The following is a 19,284-nucleotide window of genomic DNA, read 5'->3' as shown; positions in this document are numbered from 1 at the left end:
ATGCCAGGCCCCAGACCTCGAAAGGGTCCTCAGGCCAGTGGCCAGGGTGTGGCAACGGCCAAGCAGGTACGGCTCTAGCTTCTTTCCCCTGGGCCATCCAGGGGAGAGAGGTTCTCTAGACAGAGCTTGGGCAAACCGTATCACCGGTGTGGTTTCCCCATTAGGGGACTAATTAGTGCCTCCTAAAGTTGGCAGAGCCTTCACAGACCCTCTGACTAGCCCCTGCCACACACAGGCAGGGCGATGAGGCCTAAACTCACAGTGAGGGAGGGCACACCTTCAAGCTAGGCATTCTCTTGCACTGACCACCTCCGTGTGAGTGGCCTGGAGGGTTCAGGAGCCACCCAAGTCCAGGGTATTCTCAGGGGGCCTCATCACTCTATGGGTTTTTCATTTAGAGTCACAGCTTGCCAGCAAGGATGCCAGGATTGGAAGGCTGTGGCTGGGGCTAGGGACAGAGGCATGGCCCATGTAGGAGACTGAGCAAATCTGTCCTCTGATTTCTTCCTGTAATTCTGGGCCCAAGCCCTTTGGTGTCTTAGTCTATTTTTATTGTCTTAAGGTAAGGGAGGTGGTGGGGTGAAGCGCTTAAACTCAAGTCACAAAGACCTTATTTTAAATTCTGGCTTTGCCACTCACTGGGCTGTCTTGATTTCATCTGTACATAGAGATAAAAATAGGACCTGGTGCTTAGAGCTGTGAGAATTAACTGGGATAATCATATTGAGCACTGAGCTGATGCCTGGCAGCCGTTGTTGGTGTTGTGATTAGTTATAATAATGGGACTGTAATCTGTTGGGTTCTTTGTGGGGTCACTAGGAGATAAGTATTGTGAGGGGTAATGGCTCAGGCCTCGGTTTCCCTGAGGGTCTCACAGGTAGTGAAAGAGGCCAACCCTTTCATCATCAGGAGCCCGGAATCAGGCTCAGGGGCTGGGCCCTGTCTCTGCCTCGTTGTGTGGTTCCTAAGAACCCCTCTCTGCACTCAGCTGGGGCTGTTTGTGGAGTTCAACCCTGAGGACATGCTGCTGGGAATGGAAGAGACTGAAGATGATGGGGACCTGGAGGCAGAGTTGCTGGCCCTCACCGGAGAGGCGGGGACCCCAGGCAAGAAGCCAGCACCCAAGGGGCAGGGTGAGTTTGCCACTGGGCTAGGCTTGGTGCTAGGACCAGATGGGTGCAGCCTGGCGGTAGGTGAGCCAGCCACATAACCTAGTCCTTCTGGCCTCCATGGCCCTTCTGTAGCACGCCCATCCAGAGGCTGGCCTGCCCTGCTCACACATTCCCTCCCTGGGTTTCCTGTCCCCATTGCGGACAAGTCTGATTCTCAGAAAGACTACCTAGTATCTCCCTATTTAGCCTTGGTGTCTCCCTGCTTAGCCCTAACCAGGGCCTAGTGTTGAGGGGCTCACTTAGCAAGGACTGACTTGGGCACAGAGTGAATACACAGAAATTGTTGAATGAATGAGTAAGTGGAATCACCCTCAGCCTGGAATGGGACAGGGGCCTGAGGCCTGGAAGCATCAGGGCGCCTTAGCTCTTCCTCACTTCTCCCAGGAACCCCTCAGAGGGTACCACCCCATCCCCTATGGCTCTGAGCAAAGGGCAGTGGAGGACCTGGAAAGAGCTCACTGGTCTGGGAGAACCACTGGGCCCTTACCTCCTTCTTAGTCCAACTCTGGTTTGGTGTGGGATGTGCCTGTGTTTGAATCCTGGCTCTGCCTCTTACACAGATTGTGATGTGAGTAAAATTTAACATTGGTAGCTTTTAGTTCACTCACATATAAAACCGGGATAATGGTACCAATCTTGCAGAATTGTTGTGAAGTTCAAATGAACTTTAAAAGTCTTTACAGATGTGAAAGGTGCTGCTGGGGGAATAGATGGATATGTATGTGAGTACTGCAGCCAAAGAGGAAAGGGAGCAGCCCAGGAAGATTTCCCTGATGAGGTCTTTTGACCTGGGTTGTAAGGGATGAGCAGGAGTTTTCCAGGTGGGACTTTGGTAGTGGGAGTGAAAAGAGGTCTCCTGGGTGTGTCTGCCCAGACCAATGGATTGAAAACCCTCCTTTACTCATCCTGGACCTTTCTTGTGTTTCCCTGACCCTCTGTGACCCTCTTCCCCTAGCCCCTCTGCCCATGGCTGACATTGAGAAGTTGGCAGCGGATTGTATGCGGGATGTGGAGGAGGAGGAGGAGGAAGAGGAAGGGCTGGAGGAGGATGCAGACCTGCTGGTACGTCCTACCAGGCTGGTGTCCAAGGGCTCCTGGTCAAGCTTGGGCCTGGTGGAGGAGAGGGGTGTGGAGAGAAGGCCGGGGTTTTCCCTCTGTGTGCTTGGGCTTGGAGTCAGTGCCCTGCTCTTCCCAGGCCTTAGTTTTCCTAACTGAACAGTATGAGGCTAGTCTCCTTTGATCTCTGGTCCAAGCTCTGCAGTGGGGGAGTCTCAGATTTGGAGTTTGCTTCAAAGCTCTCCTTGGTCAGATTAAAGGAGTGTTTAGTAACACTTTCAGATACAGTGGCTGACATTGGGAAATATTGCTGGGGGAGAAGGCCATGTGAGATCCTATCGTGGGTATGAGGGCTCCAAGGTCCTAACTTGTCATGTCTCCTCAGACGGAGCTACAGGAGGTCTTGGGTACAGAGGAGGAGGAGGAGGCTGGGGCCCTGGATGATGACGAGGCAGCCAGCTTGGGTGGCCATGATGAGAAGGGGCAGGAAAACATTGACCCTCCAGTACAGACAGCCTTCCTAACAGCTCCAGTCCCAGCGGCTCAGGTAGGCTATGGAGGGGCCCCTCGCTGTCCATGTGAGCACGCACAATGCATGGCTTGCATAACCAGATTGGAGAGGCCCCTTCCACGGCCCCTTCCAGCAGCTGCCTTGAGCAGAAATCCAGCAAGAAAAACTCCTTGTGGCTGGCCGGCCTCAATGGCCTCTCTGTTCTCCCAGACTACCCCCCTCGGCCATTTCCTGCCTCCGCCGATTGTCTGGGCCTCTGTGTTTGCCTCTGTCATGGCCTTTGGCCTCTTCAGTGAATCTCTGCTTTCTACCTTGAGGCTTTTAGGCCCTTCCTTTTCCTTGAGTCCCAGAGCACCATCTTCTGGGGCAGTTCCCTGGCAGGGAGGGAGTGGCAAGGTCCTTGCTGGCCCTCGAGTGGCCAGGCCCTGAGGTGACATGTGTACAGTCTGGAAGGTCTGAGGGACTGCAGGCTCTGCTGGTGGAGCGGATCCACAACTACCAGGCGGCAGCGGCCAGTGCCAAGGAGGCAGGGGAAGCAGCCAAGGCGAGGCGCTGTGAGCGTGGATTAAAGGTAGGTGAGCCCCACTGGGGAGCAGGGCCAGGCAGTAGGGCTGAGGACAGTGGGTGATAGAGCTGGAAAAGGTGGGGCCAGTGGAGCGGAGGCTTCCCCACTGGCCCTGTGGAGGTGATGGAGGTCTGGCTTACCCTAGAGCTGAGGTGGCTGGCTGGGCTTCTCCACTGGTTCTTCTCCCTCAGACTCTGGAGTCCCAGCTGGCAGCTGTGAAGAAAGGCAGGAAGATCAATGAAGATGAGATCCCACCTCCAGTAGCCTTGGGCAAGAGGCCCCCGGCCTCCCAGGAAGTAGTTGACAGGAGCCCTGATGCAGATGCCCCAGCGCCCCCGGCTGCAGAGCCAGGTATCTAAGACACCCAAATCCTGTCCTTGTTCCCAGGGCCAGAGCTAGTAGCTTGCCTCCCCTCACATCACTGCCCTTCACCCTCAGTGCTCTTTTGCCAAGAGGTCTTCAGGCCAACCGGGCACATGGGCACTGGAACCCAAAGTGAGCACCTGCTTCTTTGGCTTGTGACTTCTCTGTGGGCTTCTTGTTTCCTCAAAGACATCCCATCCCAGCCTGAGACAAGCCCTCTGAGCAGCCCTGCCATTTCTGCCCCACTGGATGTAGACCCTGACCAGCGGGCCCAGCTTTTGGCCCGGCAGAAAGAGTACAAGGTGGCTGCACTCACTGCCAAGCGGGCTGGAGATCTGGATCGTGCCCGAGAGCTCTTAAGGATCGGGAAGGTATTGCATCTGGCTCAGAGGCCCTGTGTCCCAGCCCTCATTTCACAGATGAGTGATCCAAGTCCTGGAGAAGGTCACATAGACTGAGCTTGAGTGAGACCCGCCTGAGGGGGCGTTGCTTTCAGCCAGGCTCTCAGGGGACCCCATACCTGTTGTTTCCTTCCTTCTGTAGAGAGTTGGTACCATCTTGGAGTCTTTGAATCAGGGTCAGCCCGTGGACCTGAGTGCCTTGCCTCCAGCACCTGAAAGTCAGTATGGGGATGATGGGGAGTCTTTCGGGCTGGCATTGGGGTTAGGGAGGAGTATCAGGGCTGGGGACTGGCCAGGGCCCCCACCTACATCTCTGCTCCGGGTCCCTCAGACCTGATGGCACAGGTTTCCAAAGCCCCCACAGCACCCTCAGTCATACCCCCGGTGGTGGAGCGAGTGCAGCCCGTGATGGCCCCTGATGCCCCAGCAACCCCAGGTAGGGCAGGTTGGAGGGACTGTCGGGGGTGGGGCTGGGGAGGGCTGGGCAGAGCTGATGCCATCTCCCTCCCCTGTTCACATGGCCCCTGCAGGGCCACAGACAGTGCTGGATGCCCTGCAGCAGAGGCTGAACAAGTACCGGGAGGCGGGCATCCAGGCCCGGGGCAGTGGGGACGAGCGCAAGGCCCGGATGCATGAGCGCATCGCCAAGGTGGGCAGTGTCACGTGGTCCCATGTTATGCTGGGCTCTCCCAGACTGGATGCTCTCTGTCTCTCTCAACTCCTATTGCCTCAGGGGCCCTTTTCCCTCTAGAGCTGTCTTTTCCTCAGTCTTCCCCTCTTTGTCTCTCTCTGTGTCTGGTGGGCATGGAGGCTGCTGGCTGCTGCCCACCCTAAGCCCCTCCTTTCTGTTCCTCACAGCAATATCAAGATGCCATCCGATTGCACCGAGCAGGCAGGAAAGTTGACTTTGCTGAACTGCCTGTTCCTCCAGGTGAGTGGAGCTTTGCTTAGAAGCTCTGTGAGAAAGTTCTTGAGCAAGAAAGGGGGACAGAAGTGATTTGTCATGTATCTGCCTCTCCCCTGTGGAAGCCACCCCTCCCAGCTCACTGTCTTCCTCAGGATTCCCCCCAATCCCTGGCCTGGAGCCCCCTACAGGCACCACAGAGGATGCAGTGGCAGCTACTCTAGCAGCTGCCCAGAAACTGGCCACGTCAGAGGATGCAGCCCCAATGGAGGAAGATGAGGTTTGGCTGAGAGCCCAAGACCTAGGGGTTCATGGGGAAAAACAAACTACAGATGAAGGGTAAACTCAGATGTCGTGCTTGATACTGACCATACTAACAAGCCCAATGAGGTAGGTGTTCTTTAAGAAAATCTTGGCCAAGGATGACCAGCTAGGATTCAAACTGAGGTCTTTCAGACTCCAGAACCCAGGTTTGATTTCTGTTAGCTTGCTGTCTCTTGTTGGAGCAGTTTAGCCCAGAAAGTTTCTAAAGCCACTTCTAGGCCTGAGAGTCTCTAGGCTCCGGAGAGGGGAGGCCATACATCTTGGATCACACAGCAAGTTAGTGTTGTGTTAAGAAGAGAGCCCAAGTCTGAGAGCAGAACCCCCTATGACAGCCTTTTGGGACCTGCAGGATGAGTCCCCAGCCCAGGCCGCAGTGGCAAAGAAACCAGCACAGCCTCCAGTCCCTTCATCCCAACCGTTGCCTGAGCCTAAGGCTGCAAGTTCTAGGGAGTCACTGAGTCCATCTGGTGAGTTGGGGAGAAGAGGGATGGAGAAGTGAAAGGTCCAGTGGGGGGCAGGCATTGCCCCAACCAATGTTGTCCTCCCTGTAGTGCGGGAGCAGCTGGCACTTCTAGAGGCACGGAAACTGCAGTACCAGCGGGCAGCCCTGCAGGCCAAGCGTGGCCAGAACTTGGAGCAGGCAAAGGCCCATCTGCGGGTGGCCAAAGGCCTTGAGGCCCAGATCATGCAGCTCCGAGCTGGCCGCCCTGTCAGCCTCTCTAAGGTGAGTCCTTGCTGGGTAAGCACCAGGGCTTCTCAGGCAGAGAAGGTGAGTGGCAGAGAACAGATCTATGGGTACTTCTTAGATGAGGTAGGATCTGGCCTGGCTGTGGTGGCAGCATGGGAAAGAGCCTACTCTGTGGCCCCATGAGAGGTCAGGGAAGGGCAGTGGGGAGATGGGGGTAGAGTGTTCCAGCAGCCTGGGATAGAATGGAAGGCAGTGAGCTTCCACTGCTGGAGTAAGTAGACACTAAAGAACATTTGAAGGGGAGTCCTGCCTTTGCTGGGCTCAGGAGAGGAGTAATCTGACTCTTGGGGCCCCTGAGGGGCCTTGTGACCTGGGCAGGTGCCTTCACCCTTGACGGATGAGGAGAGTGACTTCATCCTCATCCACCACGAGGACCTGCGACTTTCCCAGAAGGCTGAGGAGGTATATGCCCAGCTACAGAAAATGCTTCTGGAGCAGCATGAGGTCAGTGGGCTTCTTGGCTGTTTCCCCCTTTCAGTGCCCACAGCCTACCTCTGGGGAAAGGACTTAGACCAGATAGGCCTGGTTTCAGATTCTAGCTCTCTGACTTACTGGCTGTGTGACCTTGGGGAAGGCACTTGGCCTTCTGAACCACATTTTCCTCATCTGCAAAATGGGATGATAATCCCTTTTCAGGATGGTTACAGAGTTCACACAACAAAGTAGAGGGTAAAGTGCTTTGCAGATGGGAGCAGGAAGTAATAGGGAAGATAGAGGTATTTATATACCAAAAGTTAAAACCCATAATCTTGCCACCGAGTAGACTTGGACTCATAGCTACCATATAGGACAGGATAAGCCCCATAGGGTTTCCAAGACTAATCTTTACAGAAGAAGGCTGCAACATGCACATGACTGGTGGGTTAAACTGCTGACCTTTCTATTAGCAGCTAAGCACTTAACCGCTGCACCACTAGGGCTCCCTATATGCTTATAGACATATATATAGGTACATATATGAATATTTACATACACACACACACGCACAGAAACTGCTCCTTAAACTTCTGGAAGTCGTCTGAGCTGATGGTTGAATTGTGTTTTGAAGGATGAATAGGAGTTTGCCAAGTGAATTTTGGGGAAAAACGATCAGAAGAGGAGACAGCAAAACTTAGGCAGCAAAATGTGACAGGACTTGAGAACAGTGCTCTTGGGGTATGCATATAGAGGAGAAAGGGAATGTCAGAGCTTTAAGAAAATGGGACTTGAGTGCCAGCTTAGCAGGACCTTCTCTGAGCTCTGTTGTCATGCTTGGCCCCTGTTTTCAGAAGTGCCTGCTGTTCTCCAAGCAGTTCATGCACCAGGGCAATGTAGTTGAGACCACTCGGTAAGTGCAAGGGCTAGGACTAGGGCCTTGTGGGATGGGGAGCAAAGAATGAGCCCTGCCATGCTAATGTGCACACCCTTCCCTGTCAGGTTTGAGAAGCTGGCTCAGGACCGCAAAAAGCAGCTTGAGATCCTGCAGCTGGCCCAGGCCCAGGGTCTTGACCCACCCAGCCACCACTTTGAGTTGAAGACATTCCAGACTGTAAGGTGTGGAAAGCCTATAGGGAGATAGCAACTCTTGGGTGAGGCCCATATAGGGATGGGCAAGAGGCTGGGAGCCAGGCCTGGAAACTTTGGCCCTTGTTATGTATATTTGCAGGCAAGGTCCTGCTGTAGGTGTTAGGGGTGCAAAAGGTGGCTGCCCATGTGGAGCTCAGAGCTAGTGCAATTGTGTGGAAAGATCTCTGGACTAGGGGTTGAAAACCAAGGTCTGAGTATCAGCATCGCCACTTCCAGCTGAGATAAGCTAATGCTTTCTGGACCCACTTCTTCTGGCCACCACTGGCAGATACTGGAAGAGAGGCCTTGTTCACCACTCTCCTTGTCTTGGCTATTCCTCCTTTCTTCTTGGCTGTAGGATCTTCTCAGAACTCAGCAGCACAGAAATGCATTTGATCATTGTCCGGGGAATGAACCTCCCAGCCCCTCCAGGTAATCCTGGGGCCACCCTTACTCCAGGAGACACTCCACCCCCAGCCAGTGTGGAGACTCTCCCTCTCCCTCCGTATCAAGGACTGGGCTCCAGTCACTTCCCTCTGACTCTGTTTCTCGCTCACAGGGGTGACCCCTGATGACTTGGATGCTTTTGTGCGGTTTGAGTTCCACTACCCTAACTCGGTGAGGTTCAGGTGGAGGTCGGATTCTCTGAAGCCCCATCTTCCATCCCAGGATGCTATGCTCAGTCTCTCCCCATCCCTGGCAGGCCTGGTCTAGGGAGAGTTTGAAGACCTTTAGGGCTTCTTCCCTTGATGCTGACATAGCCCAGAGTCCCTGACCCTGTATACCTCTTTTTTCTTCAAAACTAGCCTGAATTCTCCCTTTCCACTGCTCTTAGGACCAGGCTCAAAAAAGCAAAACAGCTGTGGTGAAGAACACAAACTCCCCAGGTGAGGATTACATGAGGGTTCCTCCTCCCTTGCTCTCGCTTGCTTGCTCGCTCTCTCGACAGTGTGTATTTTTATTTCTAGAGTGTTTACATGTCTGTTGATCTTATTTGTTCCTTTCAACTTGAGCAATAAAGGCAGATACTATTACCAGTCCTCTTTTGTAGCTGGAGAAACTGAAGGTCAGAGAGGTAGAGACTTCCCTTGGATCTCATAGCAAGGAAGTGGTGGAAATGGGACTTGAACCCATGAATCTTGACTCCAAATTGCAAGTCCTTTCCTCTTTGTTATAAAGGCTGTGACCTTTCAGAAGCAAATCACCAGGCCTGTCTTCCAAGCACCTCTGGGTGGGTTGGAACCGCAAACCTTTAGGCTAATGGTCAAGCACTTAACTATGTTAACTACAAGTGCAAGAACTCTAAGGCCAGCACTTAGATATTATGTCACCCCCTGGTGGCAATTAATCTGAAATGCAGGTAGAGAGATCCAGAAGAAAGGCCAGCCCTGGGCCTCTGTTTCCCACTTTCTCAGGAAATCCTGGAAGCCAAGCCGCTCCTTACCTTCTCTTCCCCTTGTAGAATTTGATCAACTCTTCAAACTAAGCATCAACCGAAACCACCGGGGCTTCAGGAGAGTGATCCAAAGCAAAGGAATCAAGTTTGAAATCTTCCACAAAGGGTGAGGCCCCTTAGAGTCACACTGCCAAGGTGGGCTGAGAGGAAGGAGTGGTGTTTCTGTTGTCACTGCTGCTGCTGTGACTGTTTTTTCTGCACCAGGCTCAGCCAGTTCATTCCGGCCTCCTCGCTCAGTCCAACCCTCTCCTGTCTCTTGGCTCCCCAGGTCCTTCTTCAGAAGCGACAAGCTGGTCGGCACAGCCCACCTGAAGCTGGAGCGGCTGGAGAATGAGTGTGAGATCAGAGAGATTGTGGAGGTAGGGGCCCAGGGCTGGGGATGCCAGAGGACTTGGAAGAGAACAGCCAACACATATTGGACACCAGTGCCTACTGTAGGCTTTTTGTGCCCAATATTTAAAACATCTGTAGTGTACATGTAGTGGATGGTATCCTCATTTCAGCGGTGCAGAGATTCAGAAGATCTGAGAAACTTAGCTCTGGTAGCATAGTGCCTAAGGCACTTGACTGCTAACCAGAAGCCTGGCAGTTCAGACCCACCAGCCACTCCTCAGAGAGAAAGTTGGGCAATCTACTTCCATAGTGATCCCACCTCGGAAACCCAAGGAGGGGTCGCTATGAGTCAGGTCTGACTCCATGGCACATAATAACATGAAGAAACTTAAGAGAGTCACCTAGGTAGGCAGTGACCATACTCTCTCCACAACATTCTGGATCACCTCAAGTTCCAGGGAAAGTCAGTTAGAGAGATGGTGCTGAAACAGGTCTGGTGACTACTGTCAGCTTGGCACATGCAAGGCCTTGGCAGGGTTATGCCTAAGCAACATATGAAGTGGACCAAGCTCCTGATGTAACAGTTGAGAAAATATTTCTGGAGCAGGGACCCAGCAGATTGCAACTAGTCTGCTCAGGGATCAACCCCCAGATGGCTCTTTAAGCTCCCTTGGGATTTTGTAGGCAGAGCTTGTCCCTGACAGATGAGCAAACTAAATCCCAGATGGAAGGGTGTTACATAAGTTCATATGGTGTGTCTCTGGCAGAAATAGGACCAGACCCTTGTTGATGCCTTCTCAGGCTGGGGTCTTTCCCAGTACTGTGCACCTGCATCCATGCCTGTTCCCTAGTGTGGCCTCTTCTCTGTTGGCCCCTTTCAGGGTAGTCAGACTTCTCAGGCCTGATGAGAGGAGGGAGCCAGTGTGGCAGGTTGGGAGGAACCTTGGCCTGAGTCCTGGCTTTTCCATGCAGCGGCCAGGCCACCTCTGAAACGGAGGTTGGCACAGTGGTTTCGAGGCTGCTCCTTGAAGCCAGTGTTTCTTCCAGGAGCTGTGAGGACCAAGGGCAACACTGGGCAGGCAGAGCCTAAGTCTCCCATCTCCACTTCAGTCAGAGCACTGCTGCTCATCTGCATTCTTACATATTTTTATGAGACTTACCTGAAAACCACCACCAGGGGGGCAGAGGCAGTCATGAAATGGAGATGCCTTTGTGAACACTGTGGGAAACTTTAGCTCCTCTTCCTCCTTTCCTGTGAGGAGAGTCACGCTCCCACCCCTTGTTCCCCATTACCCTCTCCCTCTGCACGGTCCTCACAGGTCCTGGACGGAAGGAAGCCCACTGGGGGGAAGCTGGAGGTGAAGGTGAGGCTGCGGGAGCCTCTGAGTGGCCAGGACACACAGACGGTCACCGAGAACTGGCTGGTCCTGGAGCCCAGGGGCCTGTGAGGTGGGCAATTCTCTGGACCTTCAGAACCTTCAGAACCTCTCCCCCTGTTCTCTGCCAGGGCCCCACAGGGTCCTTCCTTTACTCCCTGGGAAGACAGCCTAGGAGTTTCTCCTGTTCCTCAATAGAACTGGGGAGGGAAGTTCACCTTCCAAGGTTTAATTGTCTTTAGAAAATCCTCTCTAAGGTCTGTTTGTGTTTTCACTGCTGTTTACACTGACTTTCTATGCTTTGTGCCCCTGGGCAGCAGCTGGCTGGTGCCGCGAGAGGAGCCGGGCCAGTGGCCGTGTGCAGGAGCTTGCTTTCCCAGCTTTACTACAAGAGCATTTGTACAAAAGGGAGATGCTGCTCCCCACAAGTACCAAAGACTTGTTATGTACGTTCATGACTGACCACAGCCTGGTCTTACTTGTTGCAAGCCCCTCCCTAGGTCTCCCCAGAAGCAGGCTCCCCGCCCCACCTCCCACTCTCCCTCAATGTGGGCAAAGGCAGGAGGGGCACTCTCATTGCTCTGTGCCAGGGAGTCTTGCAGCCTCACCTCTTCACCCCTGTGTGCAGCTTACCCCAGCCCTTAGTTGCACCATTCCTGGGTGTGCCTTTAAAAGATAACTGTAAGGGACAGGAGAACTCAAGGGTGATCTGGAACCTCCCCTGTGTAGGGTGGGGCCAGTGACAGCCTGTCCCACATGACTCAGTTTACCCAGCTCTGCCTATGCCTCGTGCCTTTGTCCCTGACAGCTGCTGCACTAGCCTCCTTGCTTCCCAAAGGAGAGAATGGAGGAGGAGGGTATTTTTGGTACTACTTAGTGGGAAGTAAAGCGGGGGCTGTATCTTGGATTTGGTCCATGCACCTAAGACTAAAAGACTGTTAACTGGAAAAAAATAGAAACAAAAAAAAAATATATATATATATAATTTTATGTGCCATTTTTATTTAAGAAACTAGGTCTGATTCATTGTGGGGGTTTTATAATCTAAACACACACAGTGAGTAATCATCAAAGTTGTGAACTAAAGCCCTGGTCCCTGTTACTTTTTGAGGGGGGCTGGGGGAATATAATATATATGTATCACAAAAATTTTGCCGTTTCAACCAGGTTTTTCCCTGTCACTTTTAAAAAACCAGAGTAGCAGGAACACCTATATTATTGATAGAAACTGCTGCTAAGGCTTCCCCTTCACATGGGCAGGGGATGCTCCGTTCTTGAGTAGATCATCTGGGGAAATCCCTTAGTTCTTTCCCAAGAAATTCTCCTTTGGCTTTGTTTCTCTGAGTGGATGCAGACAATGGAGGGATTTGTAGGTACAAGAGATTTAATATTCAAAGCCACACGTTCTTAGAAATAAACTTTAATATCCCATCTTTTTCTTTCTTTCTTTTTTTTTTTTTTAAGCATTAACTAAAGTTTAAAGCATTGCTCAAGGTCATTTTTAAAAGGCTGTAATTGAAGCAGATACAGGCAGTCCCCAAGTTACTAACTTCAGAACATCAGCTATGTATGTAGATGTGGACCAACCTCCTTTTTAAAGTCTATTAAATGAAAGATTGAAGGTACATACAGTGGTTCTTATTAACAGTGGACTGCTGTTTTGTAATACACATCGAAACATTACTATTACCTTAGAGATGTTTAGTGTATCTGGAAGTGTTTAATGCTTTTTATGCATAGAAAGAAAGCTACACTGTATGAAGGTGAACATTTGACTTACTGACATTGGTTATGAACTATATCTAATTCTTCCAACTTAAGTACAAATTCACCTGAGAGACAGACTTAGGAATGAACGCGTTCGTAATCTGGGATCGCCTGGGCATTCAGCTTCCCGAAGACTGCAGTACTGTGGGGGTGTGGCTCAAAGAAGAGCTTTTGGGTATGTGTTGTCTTCAGAGATGGGGCTGGCCATGCTTCCCTGCCCTTCAGAGCATAGCTTTTACTGAGTAACGGCAGCAACTGCAAATGAATTTTTTCCAAGAGTTTTCTGGCCAATCTTACCTATCAGAAGTGAATTACCAAATTTTCCACAGAAGGGAGACTTAACACTTAACTGCAGTCATATGAGTGTGGCAAACAAGCAGTGATCTAGAATGAAGGGGCGGGAGGGTTGGCAGCCTTCATAAGCTTAGAGCAAAAAGGGGTGGTCAGGAGGTTCCTAAAGTTTGCACCCAGCCCTGCGCTTAGGAAGATGGCTAAAAAGGACATCAGTGGTTTACCTCGGGTTCCAACTAGCCCTAGGATTTTCTCAATTTAGACCTTTGCTGGAAAATGCCCTATTTTGATAGGAAGTGCTCTATGGCCTCAAAGAGTTCCCTTTGCAAAACCTGTCCAACTGCAGCCAGCTTCATTGCTCTTTGCTTTCTGAAAAACAGCCTCCATGCTGAGGGAACCAAGACAAAGCCACACCCACTGGACTTGGGAGACTGAGGTTCTTCAAAGGCCTTTGTTGCAGAGCAGGCATGCCGGGGTCAGTGAGTGGGAGGAGCCTGCTCGGCCTTGTCTCGGCCTGTGATTTACCCAAATCCAGTGACCGTGACCGAGCGTTAGAGATTAATGACGTGTGGGCAAGGGGAACCAGCCACAACTGAATGATTTTGAAATGAATTTTACATTCTTTCCTATTGAGTGCAGTGGACACTTCTGAATTAGTGGACTGTGTAAGAGGGATTATCTTATCATCAGGACATCTTGCTCATGATTAAAGGGCAAATACTTTTGCAGCTTCTTTCTTACAGAACCATCCTGATACCTGTAACAGGGTTTCCACATTTTGAAGGCTTGTTTTCCAGTGTTTGTGGGCATCTCCTAAAAGATCTTGCCTCTTAAGGGCAGCTGCTTTCAGGCGCCTGAGAGGTTGGCACCTCGTCTAGGTCCAGCTCCATCACAGATGGATTCTTCTCTTCTCTGGGCCTCGGCTGCCCAAGCTCTGAAATGGGCATTATCATCCCTACTCTACTCCTCAATCCTTTGACTACATGTCCAAACCTAAAAACTCCTAGCATTATTTGATATTAAAATAGAAACTGTCATCACAGACTACAGAAACAATGATCTATAAAGACTGTCTGAAATGCATTAAATCCATAAATTATTCCCAGCTGACAAGTTACGTGATAAGAGGTAAGTTTAGTGGGAAATTTGGGGCCCACTATCTACCAAGTTCCTGAGGTAGGACACTGGCAGGGAAGACATAAGGTGGGAACTTACATGGGGCAAAGTTCATCATCTCTCTCACCCTGGAGCACAGTAGGAGCTCTGAAAGTGCTGACAGAAACAAGTGGAGACACTTCATTGCCTGGAATCTAGTAGACATTCAATAATTTTTCAATATTTACTAAATTATCGGAATGGCAATCCCACTCCTCAGTTTCTAAGTATCTCTATCAATCTTCAAGTTTACATTCTAGAGAATTTTGCCTTCTTTAGAAATATGATGTTTGTTTCAGACCTTCACTTTCTTACATACTTTCTATAAAAAGCAAAGACGGAAAACTAGCCTCTGCTGTTTTATGCCCAACTCCACAAGATGATTTCACTAAACATAAAGGACATTTTATGCAGTTGACAACTTGACAGGGCCAGGGTTTGTCCTTCAAGCGAGAATTAAAAAGCCTGCACTGATCCAGAAGAAATACGTACAATGGCAAGACCGATTTAGCTGAGTAGGAAGGAGGATAAACTATAGGAAAACAGGACCAGCTCACAGGGCATCAAACCAAACCCTCATACAGAGGTTATGGGGGAGGGGGAGCAGGAGGTGCAGACAAGATAGGAAGAGGGACTCTGAATTGATGGCCTCTGCAGAAGTTCCAAACTTCCAAGCTATACTTAGAACAAGCTGGTTGTTACACTGAAAATACCTGCCCCTGTTAATAAGTGATGCCTGTTTATGTCAGGTTTGGGGGTTGGTGGTCCCAGGGCTCAGTCCTTACAAGCTGAGTTCTGCACTAAGGAGCACCTACTCTCCTCTTTAGAACTCCAAGTACTCGGGTCTGTGGGAGAGGCCCCATCACAGTTCTTGGCAGCCAGCAAGGCCTGTGGAGAGACAGATGTGGGATGTGATGACCAAGCCCCCACCAAGGGGAGAGGGACAAGCCTGACTAGATACACTTCCCAGGCCAGACCTTTGGGCCTCTGGAAAAAAGCTGCTGCCCTAAACTCGGCAGCAGTCTTCTTTGTTGCCAAAATGCTGGACTCGGCTCCAGCCACTGGGGAGCAGCCTCTCACTGTCCACAGGCCCGCATGACTTCCCGGGGGATGTGAGCTCACTGAGGGACTGACTCCATTCTGCCCTGGGCTTTCAGTGATGACATTGGCACAGAAGTGAGTTGCTCTGAGGCAGTAGTCTTCAAAATGGGTTGTAAAATCCATTTGGTCTGGGGCTCAAATTTTCAGCGAAAGAGAAAATGACCAGAGTGTATCACATAAATCACAGGTAAACCTCTACTAAAAAAAAAAACAACCCCAAGGCTCCTAGAGAAATGGCTAGATTCCAGGGCTGGGGTAGGGTAAGTACAAGATGAACCTGGAATACCTTGGTAGGCAGGAAAGGAAGTATTCAGAAAAGTAGTCCCCATGCATCACAAAGCAGTAGAACCCGGCCTGAAGGGATTGCCACTGGTTGAAACCGAATTAACCAAACCCATTACCATCCAGTTGACTTTGACACATAGCGACCCCCATAGGGTTTCCAAGGCTGTAAATCTTTACAGAAGCAGACTAATCTTTCATGGAGCGGCTAGTGAATTCAAACCACCGACCTCCTGGTTACCAACGCCACCAGAACTTAAAACAATGAACAGAACCACTGAAAAAATAATCCGTAAGTCCATAATGGGGAGAGCTCTGGTGGCGTAGTGCCTAAGGGATTTAACTGCTAACCAGAAGGCTGGCGGTTCAAATGCACCAGCCACTCTTTGGAAGGAAGATTGGGCAATCTACTTTTGTACAGATACCACCTGAGAAACTCAAGGAGGGGTCACTATGAGTGGGATCCGACTTGACGGCAGTGAGTTTGATTTTCGGTTTGGTAAGTCCATAATGTAAATTAATTAAATGAACAAATATAGGGGGAAAGGAAGGGCTTTTGCTTAAAGTAGATTACCAGGTGCCAGCTGTGAAGGAGGAGCTCTGGTAGTGTGGTGCCTAAGGCACTTGACTGCTAACCAGAAGGCTAGCGGTTCAAACCCACCAGCCACTCCTCGGAAGGAAAGTTGGGCAATCTACTTCCATAGTGGTACCGCCTCAGAAACCCAAGGAGGGGTCACTATGAGTCGTGTCTGACTCAATGGCAAATAACAACAAGCTGTGAAGGGTGGGGGGAGTTATGGAACTAGAAAACCACCATTTGCAACTGTCATAGTGAAAGATCAGGCAAGAAGCATCAATGGACACTTCACCTAAAGGGCAATTTTGAAAAGCAAGACAGCTATTTGGTCTGAAAGTGTCTCCTCACACACTGCTTATTAGTTCCAAGGGGGGAAAATGCAGTGGAGCAGTCAGACAACACCTTGACCAGATGATCAAAATTTACCATCATGGGGAGGCAAATGGCTATCAGGTGACCTTAGAGGTGAAAAACATACAGGATCACATACGTAAGGGTCTGGCTAAGAATGTATAATGATCATGCTAATCATGAGGAATGCAAGCCCTGGTGGTACAACAGCTAAAGTGCTTGGCTGCTAAGCAAAAGGTTGGTAGAATCCACCACATGCTCCAAGGTAGAAAGATGTGAAGATCACAGCCAAAGAAACCCTATGGGGCAGTTCTCTGTCACATGGGGTCGCTATGAGTCAGAATTGACAGCACGTAACAACAATCAGGAGCTCTGGTGGCGTAGTGCCTAAGGCATCTGACTGCTAACCAGAAGGCTGGCAGTTCAAACCCACCAGCCACTCCTCGGAAGGAAGGTTGGGCAATCTACTTCTGTTGTGATAGCGCCTTGGAAACCCAAGGAGAGGTTGCTCTGAGTCTGATTGACCTTGACAGCAGTGGGTTTTTTTCTTTTTTTTTAAATTTTAACAACAGCAATCATGAGAAAACATCAGTTCAAACTCAAAATGAGGTCTTTGCTACTGAGAAAAAAGATGTGGGCTGGATTCATTGAAAATATCAGTAACATAAAAGATAATGAAACCTTTCAGGTTAAGGGAGACTAAAGAGTCATGACAGCTCCATGCCCCATCTGATCCTACACTGAAGCTTTACTGGAGGGGAAAATGTTATGATGGACATTACTGGATCAACTGACAACAACTGGAAGACGGGTGCTTGGTTAAAGTACCGTCAGTGTTAAACTGACTGAAGTTGATAAACTGCCCTGTGGTTATACAAGCCCAAGCCAAGCCTGTTGCCATCGATAAGAGTCTGATTCATAGCGACCCTAGGACAGAGCAGAACTGCCCCATAGTGTTTCCAAGGCTGTAATCTATACAGAAGCAGACTGCCTCCTCTTTCTCCTGCAGAGCTGGTGGATTTGAACCACTGACCTTTTATTTCAGTTAGCAGCTGAGTGCTCACTTCAACTAATAATCTGGTAAAAACAAAAAATCCAAGTATGACTTAATAAGCAGCTGTGATGTAACTGGGAGATCAGTGTAGAACCCTCCGCCCCTTTTTTTAATATCAGTTCTATACAAAAAGTGCAAGACTGATGCTTCATTTTTTATTTCCCCTCTGCCCTCCCAGCCCACCCTTGGTGATGGTTGTACCCATTTGAGCATTTCTGAGCACATAACCATAAGTCAGTCTTTAAACAGGAGCAGAATTCTTGTCTAAACAGTAACAGAAGGGGATTAGCTGCAGAGATAGCATAACTGTTGTGCAGTAATAGAAGCTGCCCAGATCCTCTTGGTGGACAATGCATAGAAGACTTAAAATTATGGAATATCTGTTCCCCTAACCACCCTTTCCCACCCACCTGCCCCCCAAATCCCCACTACCCCCCCAATTAATAGTGTTAACAAAAGCTTAATCATCCAGTTTTAAAGTGCAAATGATTTGGGTATGACTGCTGTTGCAACAAGTCTGAACAGAAAAAAATGAAGTCCTCTCTGTCTATGCGATGTTTTCCAGAATATAAAAGATGAGTTCCATGACGATGGGGCCCTCGCTGAGCTGGCAGGCCCCTCCGTGGATCACGGGCACCAAGGCGCTGTCTAGATCGTTCATGTACTGCGAGGGAAGGGGCTGTCCATTGCTCCCTGCTTGATAGCCAACCTACACCACAGAGAGAAGGGATGGCAGATCAGTGGGCAGAGATTTCTCCAGAGGGCTGAGGGTCAGGGAGGCCGAGCAGGAAAGCCATGACCTTTTTGGCCACGGGCTAGACATGGCAGTGAATACAGATTCTTCCCTTCCCTGAACTGCCATTTGTCATCTTTTCATTTCTTTATCCTGGCCCTGTCACTTGGTCCTGTGAGACCTTGGTCAATTCACATAACCTGTTTAAGGTCTTAGTTTCGGAGGGGGGTACACAGAAGGTAGAGTGTCAGAAATATTACCGAAATCTTTGGTTATGAAAATTAAAACGAGAAATACTAACTATGTATATATAATCCCTGGCTGTAGGAGGAAATGAATATCTGCTCTTCCATCCATCTACGTCTGACTGTCTACAAACACAGGGATCCAATGAAGAATGAAAAAGGACCCCCACCCAAAAGGGGCTCACACATTTAGTACAAAAATGTTTGTTTTTTAGTTGTTTTATGTAAGGTAATTCCCTCTCCAACCAGATTATTAGTACCATTCAAGAAAGGACCAAAAAAACCAAACCAAACACACTGCCATCAATTTGATTTGACTCATAGTGACCCCTCCTTGGGTTTCGAAGGTGGTATATCTCTACGGAAGTAGATTGCCCAGTTTTCCTTACCCCAATATGCTTGGTACAACAATGGGCAAGACCGTAAGGAGAAAATACTTGTTGACTGATGAAGTCAGAAACAGTCAAACACATAACCTTTCACCATTTTCCTTGACAACGGCAGGCTTGTGCTCAGGAACCAGTATTCTCCCCTTAAGTGCTAAGGACCAAGTACTCGGGCTGGGAGCAGCTTGAAAAAGATTATAGGTGACCAAGCTAGGAGTCCATGCCCATTTTCTAAATGACTTAAAGTGGAGAAGAGGAGTCTGGCAATTAGTAAGCATCAAAGGAGGGCCCTGGGACGTGCCACAAAAAAAACCCAAACCCGGACCAGGTTTGCTAGTCTGACAGAGCCTGGTGGAACCACTTAGACTATGGTCCCTAGTGGCCCTTCAGGTCTGGAACTGAACCCACACCTTTGGCTTCCAGCCAAACAAAAGACAGGCATATGAGTTGAACATGCACCTGAGGGATGCACTCCTTGGAGAGAACAATCATGGGAGAAAGAAGGGCTGTTTATGCACAGGGAGACAGCTCAGGGGGCAGGAGGGCATGGAGGGATGGGTACAGGGAAGAGGTAACTATGGGGAAGAA

At 50.0% G+C, this 19,284-nt stretch overlaps 2 protein-coding genes across 2 annotated transcripts in view; one reads left to right on the top strand and one right to left on the bottom strand.

Annotated features, from left to right (window-relative positions):
* CC2D1B (coiled-coil and C2 domain containing 1B) lies at positions 1 to 10,826 on the top strand. The gene is given in 25 exon segments (XM_042781659.1): positions 1 to 66; positions 989 to 1,133; positions 2,128 to 2,234; positions 2,614 to 2,775; positions 3,185 to 3,310; positions 3,496 to 3,655; positions 3,857 to 4,038; positions 4,211 to 4,286; positions 4,400 to 4,504; positions 4,587 to 4,717; positions 4,927 to 4,999; positions 5,128 to 5,252; positions 5,354 to 5,362; positions 5,646 to 5,789; positions 5,792 to 5,833; positions 5,835 to 6,020; positions 6,363 to 6,488; positions 7,313 to 7,371; positions 7,461 to 7,577; positions 7,948 to 8,021; positions 8,149 to 8,207; positions 8,425 to 8,476; positions 9,052 to 9,151; positions 9,314 to 9,404; positions 10,698 to 10,826. Coding segments are annotated over 25 exon segments (2,646 nt in total).
* A 7,053-nt stretch (positions 10,827 to 17,879) lies between these two features.
* ZFYVE9 (zinc finger FYVE-type containing 9) overlaps positions 17,880 to 19,284 on the bottom strand; it is a 189,133-nt gene continuing 187,728 nt past the window's right edge. The window contains exon 17 of the mRNA XM_007945897.2: positions 17,880 to 18,041. Within this exon, the coding sequence (XP_007944088.1) occupies positions 17,880 to 18,041 (162 nt within the window). The remainder of the gene's footprint in view (positions 18,042 to 19,284) is intronic.

The sequence above is a fragment of the Orycteropus afer genome, unplaced genomic scaffold, assembly GCF_000298275.1.
Source record: "Orycteropus afer afer isolate SDZICR_OR568_19922 unplaced genomic scaffold, OryAfe1.0 scaffold00145, whole genome shotgun sequence".
NCBI classification, from domain to species: Eukaryota; Metazoa; Chordata; class Mammalia; order Tubulidentata; family Orycteropodidae; genus Orycteropus; species Orycteropus afer.
Note: the sequence above shows the minus strand (reverse complement) of the source record. Positions and strands in the feature narration are given on the sequence as shown.